This window comes from Salmo salar, chromosome ssa01 (assembly GCF_905237065.1).
Source record: "Salmo salar chromosome ssa01, Ssal_v3.1, whole genome shotgun sequence".
NCBI lineage: Eukaryota > Metazoa > Chordata > Actinopteri > Salmoniformes > Salmonidae > Salmo > Salmo salar.
The window spans coordinates 122,332,170-122,351,615 of record NC_059442.1 but is presented as its reverse complement, the minus strand read 5'-3'; the positions used below and the strand labels follow the sequence as shown (position 1 = coordinate 122,351,615).

At 43.5% G+C, this 19,446-nt stretch overlaps 1 protein-coding gene across 2 annotated transcripts in view; it reads left to right on the top strand.

Moving 5' to 3' along the window:
- LOC106595543 (protein ERGIC-53) overlaps window positions 1–11,442 on the top strand; it is a 35,069-nt gene extending 23,627 nt beyond the window's left edge. For both annotated transcript variants that reach the window (XM_045688067.1, XM_045688068.1), the window contains exons 11-13: window positions 10,381–10,540; window positions 10,658–10,785; window positions 10,907–11,442. In XM_045688067.1, coding sequence (XP_045544023.1) covers window positions 10,381–10,540; window positions 10,658–10,785; window positions 10,907–10,943 — 325 coding nt within the window. In that variant the 3' untranslated portion in view covers window positions 10,944–11,442. The remainder of the gene's footprint in view (window positions 1–10,380; window positions 10,541–10,657; window positions 10,786–10,906) is intronic.
- The last annotated feature ends 8,004 nt before the right edge of the window (window positions 11,443–19,446 follow it).

The window sequence follows — 19,446 nt, the reverse complement described above, 5'->3', positions numbered from 1 at the left end:
CGTTGTTTTTATCCGGTATTAGAAACAGTTTATTCAGTCTTAAATTTGATCATTTATTTACATTTTAGGATACCTGAGGTTGGATTAGGAACGTTGTTTGAAATGTTTGGACCAAGTTTACAGGTAACTTATTAGATACTTTGTAGTCATGTTGGAACCGGTGTATTTCTGAATCAAACGCGCCAAATAAATTGACTTTTTGGGGATATAAAGAAGGAATTTATCGAACAAAATGACCATTCATTGTGTCACTGAGACATTTGAGATTGCAAAAAGATCTTCAAAGGTAAGGCATTTATTATATGGCTATTTCTGACTTTTGTGTCGCACCTGCCTGGTTGAAATATGTTTTTCATGTGTTTGTATGCGGGGCGCTGTCCTCAGATAATCGCATGGTTTGCTTTCGCCATAAATCCTTTTTGAAATCTGACACAGCGGCTGGATTAACAAGAAGTTGAGCTTTATTTTGATGTATTACTTATTTTTGTGGAGGTTGAATATTGATATTTCTGTAGTTTGAATTTGTCACGCTACAATTTCACTGGATGTTGTCATATCAATCCCGCTTACGGGATTCAAGCGGGATTCATGCTTAAGGGATCCATAAGAGGTTATAGGCCAGATGTGCATCTATACTATATTTGTAAACATTTATTATGTCAATCAAATTATGCTACAGAAACTATCACGATGAGCCCATACATTGATCAGTAATAATCCTATATCCCCTGATTCAATCAAGCAATTATTGTCACGTTTATGTATTACTACATTATAATTTATAAGCCAGATATATATTTATTTTAGACAAAACTGTCTGGACACCCCTTAAAAATGTGTGGATTTGGCTATTTCAGCCACACCTGTTGCTGACAGGTGTGTAAAATCAAGCACACAGCCGTGCAATCTCCTTAGTAAAACATTGGCAGTAGAATGGCCCGTGCTGAACAGCTCAGCGACTTTCAACGTGGCACCATCATAGGATGCCACCTTTCCAACATGTCAGTTCATCAAATTTCTGCCCTGCTAGACCTGCCCCGGTCAACTAAGGGCTATTATTGTGAAGTGGTACTGTCTAGGAGCCACAGCGGCCAGCCACGAAGTGGTAGGCCATACAAGCTCATAGACCAGGACCGCAGAGTCCTGAAGCGTGTAGGGTGTAACAATCGTTTTCTCAGTATGAAAAATTTTGATAGCACATTTACAGGTGCCACAGACTAATTACAACTATTATGGTTTCAATAGACAATGCCAAATTATGTGTTAACCGAAACCAGCTTAACTCCTAACCAGCAAACTGACAAATCCCATTTGAGAGATTCCACGTCACAAACCTGCCCTGGGCAAAAATGTATAGTCGTGGTATTATTTATAAATAGTTTACAGAAATATTTTATGTTTTTAACCTTTCTAGGTTGCATGTGATAGATACTTACTGAAAAGTTAAGTATTTCTTATTAAGATACTGTAGGTGAGTGATTCCATATGAAACCAGGACAAAAAAATACCATGATTTGTAGGATTTTCAGACAGATTTAAAAAAAAAAGTATTTGATCCCCTGCTGATTTTGTACATTTGGTAGGTTTATTTGAACAGTGAGAGACAGAATAACAAAACAATCCAGAAAAACGCATGTCAAAAATGTTATAAAATCATTTTGCATTTTAATGAGGGAAATAAGTATTTGACCCTCTGCAAAACATGACTTAGTACTTTGTGTCAAAACCCTTGTTGGCAATCACAGAGGTCAGACGTTTTTTGTAGTTGGCCACCAGGTTTGCACACATCTCAGGAGGGATTTTGTCCCACTCCTCTTTACAGATCTTCTCCTAGTCATTAAGGTTTCCAGGCTGATGTTTGGCAACTCAAACCTTCAGCTCCCTCCACAAATTTCTTGTTAAACTATAGTTTTGGCAAGTTGGTTAGGACATCTACTCTGTGCATGACACAAGTAATTTTTCCAACAATTGTTTACAGATTATTTCACTTATAATTCACTGTATCACAATTCCAGTGGGTCAGAAGTTTACATACGCTAAGTTGACTGTGCCTTTAAACAGCTTGGAAAATTCCAGAAAATGATGTCATGCTTTAGAAGCTTCTGATAGGCTAATTGACATAATTTGAGTCAATTGGAGGTGTACCTGTGGATGTATTTCAAGGCCTACCTTCAAACCCAGTGCCTCTTTGCTTGACATCATGGGAAAATCAAAAGAAATCAGCCAAGACCTCAGGAAAAAAAATTGTAGACCTCCACATGTCTGGTTCTTCCATGGGAGCAATTTCCAAACACCTGAAGGTACCACGTTCATCTGTACAAACATTAGTACGCAAGTATAAACACCATGGGATCATGCAGCCGTCATACCGCTCAGGAAGGAGACACGTTCTGTCTCCTAGAGATGAAAGTACTTTGGTGCGAAAAGTGCAAATCAATCCCAGAACAACAGCAAAGGACCTTGTGAAGATGCTGGAGGAAACAGGTACAAAAGTATCTATTTCCACAGTAAAACGAGTCCTGTATCAGCATAACCTGAAAGGCAGCTCAGCAAGGAAGAAGCCACTGCTCCAAAATTGACATAAAAAATGTCAGGCTATGGTTTGCAACTGCACATGGGGACAAAGATTGTACTTTTTGGATAAATGTTTTCTGGTCTGATGAAACAAAAATGGAACTGTTTGGCAATAATGACCATCGTTGTGTTAGGAGGAAAAGGGGGAGGCTTGGAAGCCGAAGAACACCATCCCAACCGTCAAGCATGGGGGTGGCAGCATCATGTTGTGGGGGTGCTTTGCTGCGGAAGGGACTGGTGCACTTCACAAACTAGATGGTATCAAAGGATGGAAAATGATGTGAGTGTATATTGAAAAAACATCAAGACATCAGTCAGGAAGTTAAATCTTGGTCGCAAATGGGTCTTCCAAATGAACAATTTTCCCAAGCATACTTCCGAAGTTGTGGCAAAATGGCTTAAGGACAACAAAGTCAAGGTATTGGAGTGGCCATCACAAAGCCCTGACCTCATCCTATAGGAAATTTGTGGGCAGAACTGAAAAAGCGTGTGTGAGCAAGGAGGCTTACAAACCTAACTCAGTTACACAAGCTCTGTCAGGAGGAATGGGCCAAAATCCACCCAACTTATTGTGGGAGGCTTGTTGAAGGCTTCCCAAAACGTTTGACCCAAGTTAAACAATGTAAAGGCAATGCTACACTCAATTATTATTTGGTATGTAAACTTCTGACCCACTGGGAATGTGATGAAAGAAATAAAAGCGGAAATAAATCATTCTCTGTGCTATTATTCTGACATTTCACATTCTTAAAATAAAGTGGTGATCCTAACTGACCGAAGACAGGGAATTTTTACTGGGATTAAATGTCAGTAATTGTGAAAAACTGAGTTTAAATGTATTTGGCTAAGGTGTATGTAAACTACCGACTTCAACTGAACATACACTGCAGTTCAAAAGTTTGGGGTCCTTGTTTTTGACACTTTTAAATAACATGTAATTGAAATGTTTTTTATTATTTTACCTTTATTTAACTGGGCAAGTCAGTTAAGAACAAATTATTGTTTTCAATGACGGCCTAGGAACAGTGGGTTAACTGCCTTGTTCAGGGACAGAACGACAGATTTGTACCTCGTCAGCTCGGGGATTTGAACTTGCAACTTTTCGGTTACTAGTCCAATGCTCTAACCACTAGGCTATGCTGCCGCCCCGGAAATATAGTGTAGACATTGTTAATGTTGACAATGACTATTGTAGTTGTATTTCTGATAACATCAAATTTATTTTAATGGACATCAAAATTGCTATTCTTTCAAAAACCACGACATTTTCTAAGTAACCCCAAACTTTTGAACCGGTTGTGTACATGCACACACTACATGACCAAATGGCCATTAATATGGAGTTGGTCCCCCCTTTTCTGCTATAACAGCCTCCACTCTTCTGGGAAGGCTTTCCACTACATGTTGGAACATTTGCTGTTGGATCTTGCTTCCATTCAGCCGCAAGCATTAGTGAGGTCAGGCACTGCCAATGTTTGTCCATAGAGATAGCATGGCTGTGTGCTCAGTTTTATACACCTGTCAGCAACAGGTGTGGCTGAAATAGCCGAATCCACTTATTTGAAGGGGTGTCCCCATACTTTTGTGTATTTGACATTTGTATCGAAAAGAAATGTTAGTTGGCATATTTTTTGACTCCATAATGTTTCATCTGTAGGTGCAACAAAGCAGCAATTAGTGTCATGACGCTTTACCGCTTGTACTGTAATATGAGCATTTTGATTTCAAGAGAAACATTTTTTACTTTTGAATACTGACAAATCAACATGAATATTGAAAAAACACCATTTTGGATTTGGTCCATTTTTCTGTACAGTCGTGGCCAAAAGTTGTGAGATTGAGAGCCTGCTGCCTCAGTTTGTATGATGGCAATTTGCATATCACTATGAAGAGTGATCCGATGAATTGCAAAGTCCCTCTTTGCCATGCAAGTTAACTGAATCCCCCAAAAACATTTCCACTGCATTTCATTCCTGCCACAAAAGGACCAGCTGACGACATGTCAGTGACTCTCTCGTTAACACAGGTGTGAGTGTTGACGAGGACAAGGCTGGAGATAACTCTGCCATGCTAATTGAGTTCGAATAACAGACTGGAAGCTTCAAAAGGAGGGTGGTGCTTGGAATCATTGTTCTTCCTCTGTCAATCATGGTTACCTGCAAGGAAACATGTGCCATCATCATTGCTTTGCACAAAAAGGGCTTCACAGGCAAGGATATTGCTGCCAGTAAGATTGCACCTAAATCAACCATTTATCGGATCATCAAGAACTTCAAGGAGAGCGGTTCAATTGTTGTGAAGGCTTCAGGGCGCCTAAGAAACTCCAGCAAGCGCCAGGACCGTCTCCTAAAGTTGATTCAGCTGTGGGATCGGGGCACCACCAGTACAGAGCTTGCTCAGGAATGGCAGCAGGCAGGTGTGAGTGCATCTGTACGCACAGTGAGGCGAACACTTTGAGGATGGTCTGTGGTCAAGAAGGGCAGCGAAGAAGCCACTTCTCTCCAGGAAAAACATCAAGGACAGACTGATATTCTGCAAAAGGTACAGGGATTGGACTGCTGAGGACTGGGGTAAAGTCATTTTCTCTGAATCCCCTTTACGATTGTTTGGGGCATCCGGAAAAAAGCTTGTCTGGAGAAGACAAGGTGAGCGCTACCATCAGTCCTGTGTCATGCCAATAGTAAAGCATCCTGAGACCATTCATGTGTGGGGTTGCTTCTCAGCCAAGGGAGTGGGCTCACTCACAATTTTGCCTAAGAACACACCCATGAATAAAGAATGGTACCAACACATCCTCCGAGAGCAACTTCTCCCAACCATCCAGGAACAGTTTGGTGACGAACAATGCCTTTTCCAGCATGATGGAGCACCTTGCCATAAGGCAAAAGTGATAACTAAGTGGCTCGGGGAACAAAACATCGATATTTTGGGTCCATGGCCAAGAAACTCCCCAGGCCTTTATCTCATTGAGAACTTGTGGTCAATCAAGAGGCGGGTGGACAAACAAAAACCCACAAATTCTGACAAACTCCAAGCATTGATTATGCAAGAATGGGCTGCCATCATTCAGGATGTGGCTCAGAAGTTAATTGACAGCATGCAAGGGTGGATTGCAGAGGTCTTGAAAAAGAAGGGTCAACACTGCAAATATTGACTCTTTGCATCAACTTCATGTAATTGTCAATAAAAACCTTTGACACTTTTGTAATTATACTTCAGTATTCCAAAGTAACATCTGACAAATATCTAAAGACACTGAGGCAGCAGACTTTTTGGAAATTAATATTTGTCATTTTCAAAACTTTTGGCCACGACTGTATATTGTTGAACATAATATAATGTACAAGATTATAAAAGTTCCAGAGTGGAATCTCCTACTTTAAGAGTTATGATCCAATTTGTTTTCAAAATGGTCGACATCTCCTGGTGATTTGCAGGATGTGCAATGATACAAGTAAAATGAGGGCTGTAGTTTGTTATATTTGCCTTCTATGCCAATGTCTGTACAAAATGGTCCTTAACATTAAACTAGCAGAGATCCCACTCTTGAACTGTGACATGTCCATAGAATATATTATGTTCAACAATATATGGAAACATTTGCCTAAAAAGTGTTGAATGACACACATATATTAATTTTCACAAAGTTCGCTGCTTCAGTGTCTTCAGATATTTTTGTCAGATGTTACAATTCTTCAAAAGGACCATTCTATCAAATCATAGTCTTTTTATCCCTGGTTTTGTATTGAATCACTCAATGGGATGAATTTAGCATTCATGCCCTTTTTTATTGGATGCTAGATTTTGTTTAGAAACTTTAAGGATAAATTGCCGTTTGTTATCTAAATAGAAGATCCGAAAGATGAATTTGGACAATTCATTGTAATATTAAGATTATAAACAAAGAATATCTAGTTAACAGAAGAAAAGAAAGAGAAAATCAGGACAGAAGAAAAAGGATATCAAAGTGAAACAGTTCTCTAAAGACACAAGAGACAATAATACAAGAAACAACACTTCTGTAGCTTGTCAACTATGTGTCTGTCTATCCCTGTTCTCTCCCCTCTGCACAGGCCATACAAACGCTTCACACCGCGTGGCCGCTGCCACTCTAACCTGGTGGTCCCAGCGCGCACGACCCACGTGGAGTTCCAGGTCTCCGGCAGCCTCTGGAACTGCCAGGCTGCAGCCAACAAGGCTGAGTTCATCTCAGCCTATGCTACCCTCCAGTCCCTAGACTTCCTGGCGCTGACGGAAACATGGATTACCACAGATAACACTGCTACTCCTACTGCTCTCTCTTCGTCTGCCCACGTGTTCTCGCATACCCCTAGAGCATCGAGCCAGCGGGGTGGTGGCACTGGAATCCTCATCTCTCCCAAGTGGACATTCTCTCTTTCTCCCCTGACCCATCTGTCTATCTCCTCATTTGAATTCCATGCTGTCACAGTTACCAACCCTTTCAAGCTTAACATCCTTATCATTTATCGCCCTCCAGGTTCCCTTGGAGAGTTCATCAATGAGCTTGACGCCTTGATAAGTTCCTTTCCTGAGGATGGCTCACCTCTCACAGTTCTGGGTGACTTTAACCTCCCCACGTCTACCTTTGACTCATTCCTCTCTGCCTCCTTCTTTCCACTCCTCTCCTCTTTTGACCTCACTCTCTCACCTTCCCCCCCTACTCACAAGGCAGGCAATACGCTTGACCTCATCTTTACTAGATGCTGTTCTTCCACTAATCTCATTGCAACTCCCCTCCAAATCTCTGACCACTACCTTGTATCCTTTTCCCTCTTGCTCTCATCCAACACTTCTCACTCTGCCCCTACTCGGGTGGTATTGCGCCGTCCCAACCTTCGCTCTCTCTCTCCCGCTACTCTCTCCTCTTCCATCCTATCATCTCTTCCCTCTGCTCAAACCTTCTCCAACCTATCTCCTGATTCTGCCTCCTCAACCCTCCTCTCCTCCCTTTCTGCATCCTTTGATTTTCTCTGTCCCCTATCCTCCAGGCCGGCTCGGTCCTCCCCTCCTGCTCCGTGGCTCGACGACTCACTACGAGCTCACAGAACAGGGCTCCGGGCAGCCGAGCGGAAATGGAGGAAAACTCGCCTCCCTGCGGACCTGGCATCCTTTCACTCCCTCCTCTCTAAATTCTCCTCTTCTGTCTCTGCTGCTAAAGCCACTTTCTACCACTCTAAATTCCAAGCATCTGCCTCTAACCCTAGGAAGCTCTTTGCTACCTTCTCCTCCCTCCTGAATCGTCCTCCCCCTCCCCCCCTCCTCCCTCTCTGCGGATGACTTCGTCAACCATTTTGAAAAGAAGGTTGACGATATCCGATCCTCGTTTGCTAAGTCAAACGACACCGCTGGTCCTGCTCACACTGCCCTACCCTGTGCTTTGACCTCTTTCTCCCCTCTCTCTCCAGATGAAATCTCGCGTCTTGTGACGGCCGGCCGCCCAACAACCTGCCCACTTGACCCTATCCCCTCCTCTCTTCTCCAGACCATTTCCGGAGACCTTCTCCCCTTCCTCACCTCGCTCATCAACTCATCCTTGACCGCTGGCTACGTCCCTTCCGTCTTCAAGAGAGCGAGAGTTGCACCCCTTCTGAAAAAACCTACACTCGATCCCTCCGATGTCAACAACTACAGACCAGTATCCCTTCTTTCTTTTCTCTCCAAAACTCTTGAACGTGCCGTCCTTGGCCAGCTCTCCTGCTATCTCTCTCAGAATGACCTTCTTGATCCTAATCAGTCAGGTTTCAAGACTGGGCATTCAACTGAGACTGCTCTTCTCTGTGTCACGGAGGCTCTCCGCACTGCTAAAGCTAACTCTCTCTCCTCTGCTCTCATCCTTCTAGACCTATCTGCTGCCTTTGATACTGTGAACCATCAGATCCTCCTCTCCACCCTCTCCGAGTTGGGCATCTCTGGCGCGGCCCACGCTTGGATTGCGTCCTACCTGACAGGTCGCTCCTACCAGGTGGCGTGGCGAGAATCTGTCTCCGCACACAATTAATCTTCTCCTTTCCCCCTTCTGATAACCAGGCGGCGAATCGCATCTCTGCATGTCTGTCAGACATGTCAGTGTGGATGACGGATCACCACCTCAAGCTGAACCTCGGCAAGACGGACCTGCTCTTCCTCCCGGGGAAGGACTGCCCGTTCCATGATCTCGCCATCACGGTTGACAACTCCCTTGTGTCCTCCTCCCAGAGTGCTAAGAACCTTGGCGTGATCCTGGACAACATTCGCAGAGTACGACCCTACCTCACACAGGAAGCGGCGCAGGTCCTAATCCAGGCACTTGTCATCTCCCGTCTGGATTACTGCAACTCGCTGTTGGCTGGGCTCCCTGCCTGTGCCATTAAACCCCTACAACTCATCCAGAACGCCGCAGCCCGTCTGGTGTTCAACCTTCCCAAGTTCTCTCACGTCACCCCGCTCCTCCGCTCTCTCCACTGGCTTCCAGTTGAAGCTCGCATCCGCTACAAGACCATGGTGATTGCCTACGGAGCTGTGAATGGAACGGCACCTCCATACCTTCAGGCTCTGATCAGGCCCTACACCCAAACAAGGGCACTGCGTTCATCCACCTCTGGCCTGCTGGCCCCCTACCTCTGAGGAAGCACAGTTCCCGCTCAGCCCAGTCAAAACTGTTCGCTCCTCTGGCACCCCAATGGTGGAACAAGCTCCCTCACGATGCCAGGACAGCGGAGTCAATCACCACCTTCCGGAGACACCTGAAACCCCACCTCTTTAAGGAATACCTAGGATAGGATAAAGTAATCCTTCTAACCCCCCCTTAAAAGATTTAGATACACTATTGTAAAGTGGTTGTTCCACTGGATATCATAAGGTGAATGCACCAATTTGTAAGTCGCTCTGGATAAGAGCGTCTGCTAAATGACTTAAATGTAATGTAAATGTAATAAATTGTTCATTACAGTACATTTGCAGTCATTTCTTAGCTCTGGAGGAGACTTTTGGCTGGACTTAATAAAACAAAAACTGCAGGAAGCCCACACTATCATTAAAATAGTTTCTAGGTTGCCTAGGGTGACACCGATTTGTGCCACTGCCTTCAGAGCTCATATGCCGGTATTGGCGATGGTTAGAATCCAGACCTCTTGCCCTTCTATCTCTCCTACCAACTTTCCTGTCACCCTCTCGCTGTCCAAAATAGTTTGTTAAATCTGTACAGATGTCTCATTTGTGAGTGAGCAAGGATGTATGAAATAGGTCTGTGTGTGCTGTACAATAATCGGGAATGTGTGTTGTCACCTGTGTTGGCCCAGCGTCTCTGCCTCATCTTCCTATTTTTAATCCAGATAAGTGGTCTGGGCATTGTTCCCAGACAACGGTCCAATAGCTTTACAGTGTCATCATGGATAAACCTGTAAAACTGTCTGGGTCACACATTCATGTCTTCATGTCTTCTTTTACCTTTATAGGAAAGATTGAATTATTTCCAAGCTTTAATTTATTCAAGATAGAATTATTATTTTTTTACTTCAAATTCACGTACTTCATTTGGGATAATTTACATATACAAAGATATAAAATATTCAATTATCTTCATTCTGTATCAAACTGGAATCCTATCGATTCCATTTCTGGTTTAATGTTGTCACGTACTTCAGATGTTATTTACCCTGGGCTATGGTTTTCTTCGCTACCCTTTCTGGTGTGCTGATGTGAGATGTAGAAAATGTCTCTTTTTTTATTTTTTATTATTCTATGCACTCTTCTACTGCAGCATCAGCTGTGTTCAACAGATACCTGACATTGTTTTTTTCTCCTCAGAAACTCTTTCCATGAGTCTCTGAAGCAGATCGACGCCACTCAGCACCAAGCCAACCCAGTGAGCATGGGGACATATGAGACGGTGCAACACTTCAACGAAATCCAGGAACATCTACACGTGGTCAAGAGGAACATCGAACACCTCATCACACGCAATGGGGTCTGTTAATAACTTCTCTTACAGTAAACCACTGTAAAAACAATATCAACAGTCTTATCAAATGAATTTGGAAAGAGCATTGGATGTGTTTTTACTCTTGTTTTGTAATGCATGTAGAGCCCCAGTGAAAATCAGGGAGAGAAATGCCCTGACCCTCCTAAAATGCCTTCCTGTCTGGGTACTATTCACTTCTTGGTCTTTGTGGTCATCCAATCAGTCCTGTTCTTGAGCTACATCATGTACAAGTAAGAATGAGATCTTGTTTTCACTTTATTAGCTTTGATAATTCTAAAGTGTAGTTGAATTTTTGTTTCTCACAATTCACACTCTCCTCAATTTATTTTCTTGTTTCTTCTCCCCCTACAGAAGTCAACAAGAAGCAGCAGCAAAGAAATTCTTTTGAGGAAACATTATCAGCGATATCATATGTAAATGAGGGACTGTTAATTCTGCTGTTTTTTTTATGTTTTTGAAATTGTAAATTGTACTTAAATGAGATTTTGTTTGAGAAGTTTATTTTTTTAAATATCTTAGTTTTAATTTGATTTGATATTTTTAACATGGTATGTGAATGAATACTCGAGTGGGAAATGTTAAGATTCCAAATATGATGTAATATATTCTATACAGTATTTTGCCAAGTCATTGGATGATATTTGATCTTTCAAATGTTTTTTTGACAAGTGCCCACCCCCAGAAGACAAACAAACCACTGTCTGCCAATTCACAGTTTGGAAATCTGTGAATTTAATAAATGCACAATTCTGTATCAATTCCGAACTATGTTGAATTAAACCCAGTGGGTGTCTTCTTGAGTGGTTGTAACATGCCAATGGTCTGACTTTGTCTATCTTCTCGAGCAATTTACATAAACAAAAAATAAACTGGCATTTTGCAGCTTTTCTTGTTCCTGAATGTCATCTTGTTTACATATTGGTGCTCATCTATTAAAAAGTAGCCAAATAGTACAATTTTTACCTGAAAGTTTAGTCTTGGTAGCATGGTCAGAGATCTGTTTTGGCTGTCTTGTCACTCGCAAAATGTGACATTGAGTTACAAGGCGCAAGATAGCACAAACACATCGCTTTTTTGATCAGGATCTATTTGAGACAGCTAAATGCTTGACTTAGTGCTTAGTCTGGTCAAGGATTGGTCTGAGAAAGGGACTACAGTGTGAGGCACGGTAGGCTGGTGTCCAGCTATAATAGTCTGACAGGACGGAGAACATGCTGGACACATGCTTGACATTAGTTATAAGAGAACAACTCTATTGTATGTCGTCTATGTATTGGATATTGGGGCCCATATCCAGTACATCCTTGAACCTTTTTTTAAACCTTTATTTATCCAGGAAGTCCAATTGATGTCAGAATAGAAGGGATGTATTTTACAAGGGAGACTTGGAAATGTCATTGATTTTCGCTTGGATCTGAGACCAGGGGTTTGTCACTAAGCAGGGTCAATGATTCCACTCGCTAACTTATTTTAAAAAATGTGACTAAATTTACATGGTATAATTGACTCGACGACCAATATCTCTAATTACTGTTGTAACGCACTCCTGAAAGCAAATGTTGTCCTTCAGCTGTACGATACCACTTGGCAATGTATCAACATAGATTGGATGGTGATGCACCTTTATGTAAATAATTGCCAACATTTATTTGAGTCAACACTGATCGGTAGGCATACAAATTATTGCATATCAGTCATAACAGCAGTAAGCATATTTCAACAAATTCACCCTTGTATAGTCTTAACATTCTGTATACTCCCCTTGTCCGAAGGGTAAAAAATTACCTGCCTTCACTAAACCACTAACCATACCGGTTAAAATTGCGCCGGACGAAATGGCAGCAGTTTTACGGGCACCCAAACAATTGTGCTATGTGTTTTGTCGCGTTATTTGTAACTTATTTTGTACATAATGTTTCTGCAACCATATCTTACTGCAAAATAGAGCTTCTGGATATCAGGACAGCGATCACTCACCTCAGATTAGACAAAGATTTCTTTCTACAACGAAGACAACGCATAAGACATTCTCCAAACACCCCATAGGACCGACATCCCCGTTATTTGCAAGAGGAAGCGACGCAGGTACAGAGGACAAAGCCGGATGCCTGGTCAGGACCCGGCGAAGGCAACTGGGAAAGCTGCTGTTACCATCAATACTACTCGGCAACGTGCAATCATTGAACGAGGTACGATCACGAATATCCTACCAACGGGACATCAAAAACTGTAATATCTTATGTTTCACGGAATCGTGGCTGAATGACGACGGGATATATACGCTGCACCGACAAGATAGAACAGCACACTCCGGTAAGATGAGGGGGGGGGGGGCGGTCTGTGCATATTTGTAAACAGCTGGTGCACGAAGTCTAAGGAATTCTCTAGATTTTGCTCGCCTGAAGTAGAGTATTTTGTGATCAAATGTAGGCCACACTACTTGCCTAGAGAGTTCAGCTATACTTTTTGAGGCTGTTTATTTACCACCACAGACAGATGCTGGCACTAAGACTGCACTCAGTCAGCTGTATAAGGAAATAAGCAAACAGGAAACCACTCACCCAGAGGCGGCACTCCTAGTGGCCGGAGACTTTAATGCAGGGAAACTTAAATCAGTTCTACCAAATTTATATCAACATTTTAAATTTGCAACCAGAGGGAAACAATTCTAGATCCCCTGTACTCCACACACAGAGACGCGTACAAAGCTCTCCCTCGCCCTCCATTTGGTAAATCCGACCACAACTCTATCCTCCTGATTCCTGCTTACAAGCAAACATTAAAGCAGGAAGCATCAGTGACTCGGGTCTATAAAAAAGTGGTCAGATGAAGCAGATGCTAAACTACAGGACTGTTTTGCTATCACAGACTGGAACATGTTCCGGGATTCTTCCAGTGGCATTGAGGAGTACACCACATCAGTCACTGCCTTTATCAATAAGTGCATCGAGGACGTCATCCCCACAGTGACTGTACATACATTCCCAAACCAGTAGCCATGGATCACAGGCAAAATTTGCACTGAGCTAAAGGGTAGAGCTGCCGCTTTCAAGGTGCGGGACTCTAACCCGGAAGCTTACAAGAAATCCTGCTATGCCCTGCGACGAACCATCAAATAGGCAAAGCGTCAATACAGGGCTAAGACTGAATCATACTACACTGGCTCCGACGCTCGTCTTATGTGGCAGGGCTTGCAAACTATTATAGACTACAAAGGGAAGCACAGCTGCGAGCTGCCCAGTGACACGAGCCTACCAGACGAGCTACATCACTTCTATGCTTGCTTCGAGGCAAGCAACACTGAGGCATGCATGAGAGGATCAGCTGTTCCGGACGACTGTGTGATCACGCTTTCCGTAGCCGACGTGAGTAAGACCTTTAAACAGGTCAACATACACAATGCTGCGGGGCCAGACGGATAACCAAGACGTGTGCTCACCAACTGGCAGGTGTCTTCACTGACATTTTCAACAGGTCCCTGATTGAGTCTGTAATACCAACCTGTTTCAAGCAGACCACTGTAGTCCCTGTGCCCAAGAACACAAAGGCAACCTGCCTAAATGACTACAGACCCGTAGCACTCACGTCCGTAGCCATGAAGTGCTTTGAAAGGTTGGTAATGGCTCACATCAACACCATTATCCCAGAAACCCTAGACCCGCTCCAATTTGCATACCGCCCAAACAGATCCACAGATGATGCGATCTCTATTGCACTCCACACTGCCCTTTCCCAACTGGACAAAAGGAACACTTATGTGAGAATGCTATTCATTGACTACAACTCAGCGTTCAACACCATAGTACCCTTAAACTCTCATCACTAAGCTAAGGATCCTGGGACTAAACACCTCCCTCTGCAACTGGATCCTGGACTTCCTGACGGGCCGCCCCCAGGTGGTGAGGGTAGGTACCAACACATCTGCTACGCTGATCCTCAACCCTGGAACTCCACAGGGGTGCGTGCTCAGCCCCCTCCTGTACTCCCTGTTCACCCACGACTGCATGGCCAGGCATGACTCCAACACCATCAAGTTTGCAGACGACACAACACTGGTAGGCCTGATCACAGACAATGACGAGACAGCCTATAGGGAGGAGGTCAGAGACCTGGCCGTGTGGTGCCAGAATAACAACCTATCCCTCAATGTAGCCAAGACTAAGAAGATGATTGTGGACTACAGGAAAATGAGGACTGAGCACGCCCCCATTCTCATCGACGGGGCTGTAGTGGAGCAGGTTGAGAGCTTCAAGTTCCTCGGTGTCCACATCAACAACAAACTAGAATGGTCCAAACACACCAAGACAGTTGTGAAGAGGGCACGACAAAGCCTATTCCCCCTCAGGAAATTAAAATGATTTGACATGAGTCCTGAGATCCTCAAAAGGTTCTACAGCTGCAACATCGAGAGCATCCTGACTGGTTGCATCACTGCCTGGTACGGCAATTGCTCGGCCTCTGACCGCAAGGCACTACAGATGGTAGTGCGTACGGCCCAGTACATCACTTGGGCTAAGCTGCCTGCCATCCAGGACCTCTAAACCAGGCGGAGTCAGAGGAAGGCCGTAAAAATTGTCAAAGACACCAGCCACCCCAGTCATAGACTGTTCTCTCTACTACCGCATGGCAAGCGGTACCGGAGTGCCAAGTCTAGGACAAAAAGGCTTCAACAGTTTTTACCCCCAAGCCATAAGACTCCTGAACAGGTAATCAAATGGTTACCCAGACTATTTGCATTGTGTGCCCCCCCAACCCCTCTTTTTACGCTGCTGCAACTCTGTTTATCATATATACATACCGTAATTTCCGGACTATTAAGTGCACCTGAATATAAGCCGCACCCACTGAATTTAAAAATATATATTATTTTGAACATAAATAAGCCGCACATGTCTATAAGCCGCAGGTGCCTACCGGTACATTGAAACAAATTAACTTTACACAGGCTTTAACGAAACACGGCTTGTATCAAAAATAAATAGGCTTTAACGAAACACGGCTTGTAAAAAAAAAAAATTAGCAGTAAGCTTTAGTTGTCTTTTTGCACTGAGTCAATTCCTCACGCTGCTGTTTCCAACGTCTTATCATCAACTCATTAAGACCAAGCTCCCGTGCAGCAGCTCTATTTCCTTTTCCAACAGCCAGATCAATGGCCTTCAACTTGAAAGCTGCATCATATGCATTTCTCCGTGTCTTTGCCATGTTGAGGGTGACAAAATGACTACCATAATCAGAATGATGGGAAGTTTGAGAGCGCTCGATTTAATCTAAACAGTAAACAAAAAAGTTGTTTGACCTTAACCCGTGCGGCAATTTCATTGGTCAAATGAAAGCTTCATGCCGGCAAAAAACTGAGCACGTCACAATGTGTTTTTTTTTTTTTTTTTAATTGAAAGAGGGAAAAATCCATATATTAGCCGCGTCATTGTTTAAGCCGCGAGGTTCAAAGCCTGGGAAAAAAGTTGCGGCTTATAGTCCGGAATTTACGGTAGTCACTTTAACCATACATTCATGTACATACTACCTCAATTGGGCCGACCAACCAGTGCTCCCTCACGTGGCTAACCGGGCTATCTGCATTGTGTCCCGCCACCCACCACCCGCCAACCCCTCTTTTACGGTACAGCTACTCTCTGTTCATCATATATGCATAGTCACTTTAACCATATCTACATGTACGTATTACCTCAATCAGCCTGACTAACCGACGTCTGTATGTAGCCTCGCTACTTTTATAGCCTCGCTACTGTATATAGCCTGTCTTTTTATTTCTTTACTTACCTATTGTTCACCTAACACCTTTTTTGCACTATTGGTTAGAGCCTGTAAGTAAGCATTTCACTGTCAGGTCTACACCTGTTGTATTCGGCGCACGTGACAAATAAACTTTGATTTGTTTTGATATGATTTGAAATAAAGTAGCTTAATTGAATTTAACCCCAAATCTATTTTGCATGAAGAAACAACCTATCATTCATCACAAACTTTGTGAATATCTGGGTTTTCCCTCTTCATAATGCAGAAAGACCGCGTTTAATCAGTGGACACTACTCGTTTTTATCACAACACACCTGTCATAATTGTTTTCTTTACTAAATAGAGGTGTATTTATTATTATTGCTAAAGGTACTGATAGGTGTAAACATGAATATTTTGCAAGAGATAGCACTTGTATAGCCTAAGAAAGTAGCAGAAAGTAGTTTTGAATGCATTTTATTGAAGGGCATCAAAGACCTTCCTCACCTCTCCCACAAACCCCTCCAGGCTCGCACATATGGCCGACTGCTGTTCCCATTCGCCGATAGCCCAGGTGAGAACCCTTCCAGACATCAGCGTGATGAGGTAGGTCATTTTGGAGTGATCCGAGGGGAAGGAGGAGGGCTGAAGCTCGAAAATACCTACCCTCCATCATGGCACCGAGATGATGCAGCATTGCTGAGTGTTCCTGGACGCGCTCCTCGACTCCTCTGACCGGGGTACCTGCTCCTGCTGACTCCATGGTTGGTGTGAAATTTTGTCAATGGTGTGCGTACTGGGAGCGGAGTCAGGTGCAAGAGAGCAGAGACTTGTGAACAGGCGTACACTTTATTGAGGCAGGAGAAACCAGCAGACGGACGCCACTGCATCGAAACCTCCAGCCAATTGCCAAAAGTGCAAAACGCGCAAACAGTCACAATAATTATGTTCAAACAAATAAACATACCTCGTGATAAAACACGGAACAAACAAACACCAGTCTAGCAGTCAAAATTGACACGTAACACAAAACAATTTCACACAAAGACATGAGGGGGAACAGAGGAATAAATACATGTAGTGTGATTGGGGAATGAAAACCAGGTGTGCAGGGAACAAGACAAAACAAATGGATAAATAAAAAAATGGAGCGGCGATGGCTAGAAAGCCGGTGACGTCGACCGCCAAACGCCGCCCGAACAAGGAGAGGAACCGACTTCGGCGGAAGTCGTGACAACAGGGTGCAATTCAAAAGTTTAAAGGTTTAACCTGTCAAGGTATAGGGGGCAGTATTTTCGATTTCAGATGAAAAGCGTGCCCAGAGTAAACGACCTAATACTCGGGCCCAGAGTCAAATATTTGCATATTTTTAGTATATTTTTATTTATTTATTTATTTCACCTTTATTTAACCAGGTAGGCAAGTTGAGAACAAGTTCTCATTTACAATTGCGACCTGGCCAAGATAAAGCAAAGCAGTTCGACAACATACAAAAACACAGAGTTACACATGGAGTAAAACAACATACAATCAATGATGCAGTAGAAAAAAAAAAAAAGACTATATACAATGTGAGCAAATGATGTGAAATAAGGGAGGTAAAGGCAAAACAATGCCATGGTGGCAAAGTAAATAAAGTATAGCAAGAAAAACACTGGAATGGTAGATTTGTAGTTTGAAGAAAGTTCAGAGATAAAATATAAATAATATGGTGCAAAGGAGCAAAATAAATAAAATAAATACAGTAGGGGAAGAGGTAGTAGTTTGGGCTAAATTATAGATGGGCTATGTACAGGTGCAGTGATCTGTGAGCTGCTCTGACAGCTGGTGCTTAAAGCTAGTGAGGGAGATAAGTGTTTCCAGTTTCAGAGATTTTTGTAGTTCGTTCCAGTCATTGGCAGCAGAGAACTGGAAGGAGAGACGACCAAAGGAGGAGTTGGCTTTAGGGGTGACCAGAGAGATATACCTGCTGGAGCGCGTGCTACAGGTGGGTGCTGCTATGGTGACCAGTGAGCGGAGATAAGGGGGGACTTTACCTAGCAGGGTCTTGTAGATGACCTGGAGCCAATGTGTTTGGCGACGATTATGAAGCGAAGGCCAGCCAACGAGAGCGTACAGGTCGCAGTGGTGGGTAGTATATGGGGCTTTGGTGACAAAACGGATGGCACTGTGATAGACTGCATCCAGCTTGTTGAGTAGGGTATTGGAAGCTATTTTGTAAATGACATCGCCGAAGTCGAGGATTGGTAGGATGGTCAGTTTTACGAGGGTATGTTTGGCAGCATGAGTGAAGGATGCTTTGTTGCGAAATAGGAAGCCAATTCGAGATTTCACTTTGGATTGGAGATGATTGATGTGAGTCTGGAAGGAGAGTTTACAGTCTAACCAGACACCTAGGTATTTGTAGTTGTCCACAAATTCTAAGTTAGAACCGTCCAGAGAAGTGATGCTGGACAGGCGGGCAGGTGCAGGCAGCGATCGGTTGAAGAGCATGCATTTAGTTTTACTTGTGTTTAGGAGCAGTTGGAGACCACGGAAGGAGAGTTGAATGGCATTGAAGCTCGTCTGGAGGGTTGTTAACACAGTGTCCAAAGAAGGGCCAGAAGTGTACAGAATGGTGTCGTCTGCGTAGAGGTGGATCAGAGATTCACCAGCAGCAAGAGCGACATCATTTATGTATACAGAGAAAAGAGTTGGCCCAAGAATTGAACCCTGTGGTACCCCCATAGAGACTGCCAGAGGTCCAGACAGTAGGCCCTCCGATTTGACACACTGAACTCTGTCAGAGAAGTAGTTGGTGAACCAGGCGACGCAATCGTTTGAGAAACCAAGGCTACTGAGTCTGCCGATGAGGATGTGGTGATTAACAGAGTCAAAAGCTTTGGCCAGGTCAATGAATACGGCAGCACAGTATTGTTTCTTATCGATGGCGGTTACGATGTCGTTTAGGACCTTGAGCGTGGCTGAGGTGCACCCATGACCAGCTCTGAAACCAGATTGCATAGCGAAGAGGGTGCGGTGGGATTCGAAAAGGTCGGTAATCTGTTTGTTGACTTGGCTTTCGAAGACCTTAGAAAGGCAGGGTAGGATGGATATAGGTCTGTAGCAATTTGGGTCAAGAGTGTCACCTCCTTTGAAGAGGGGGACGACAGCAG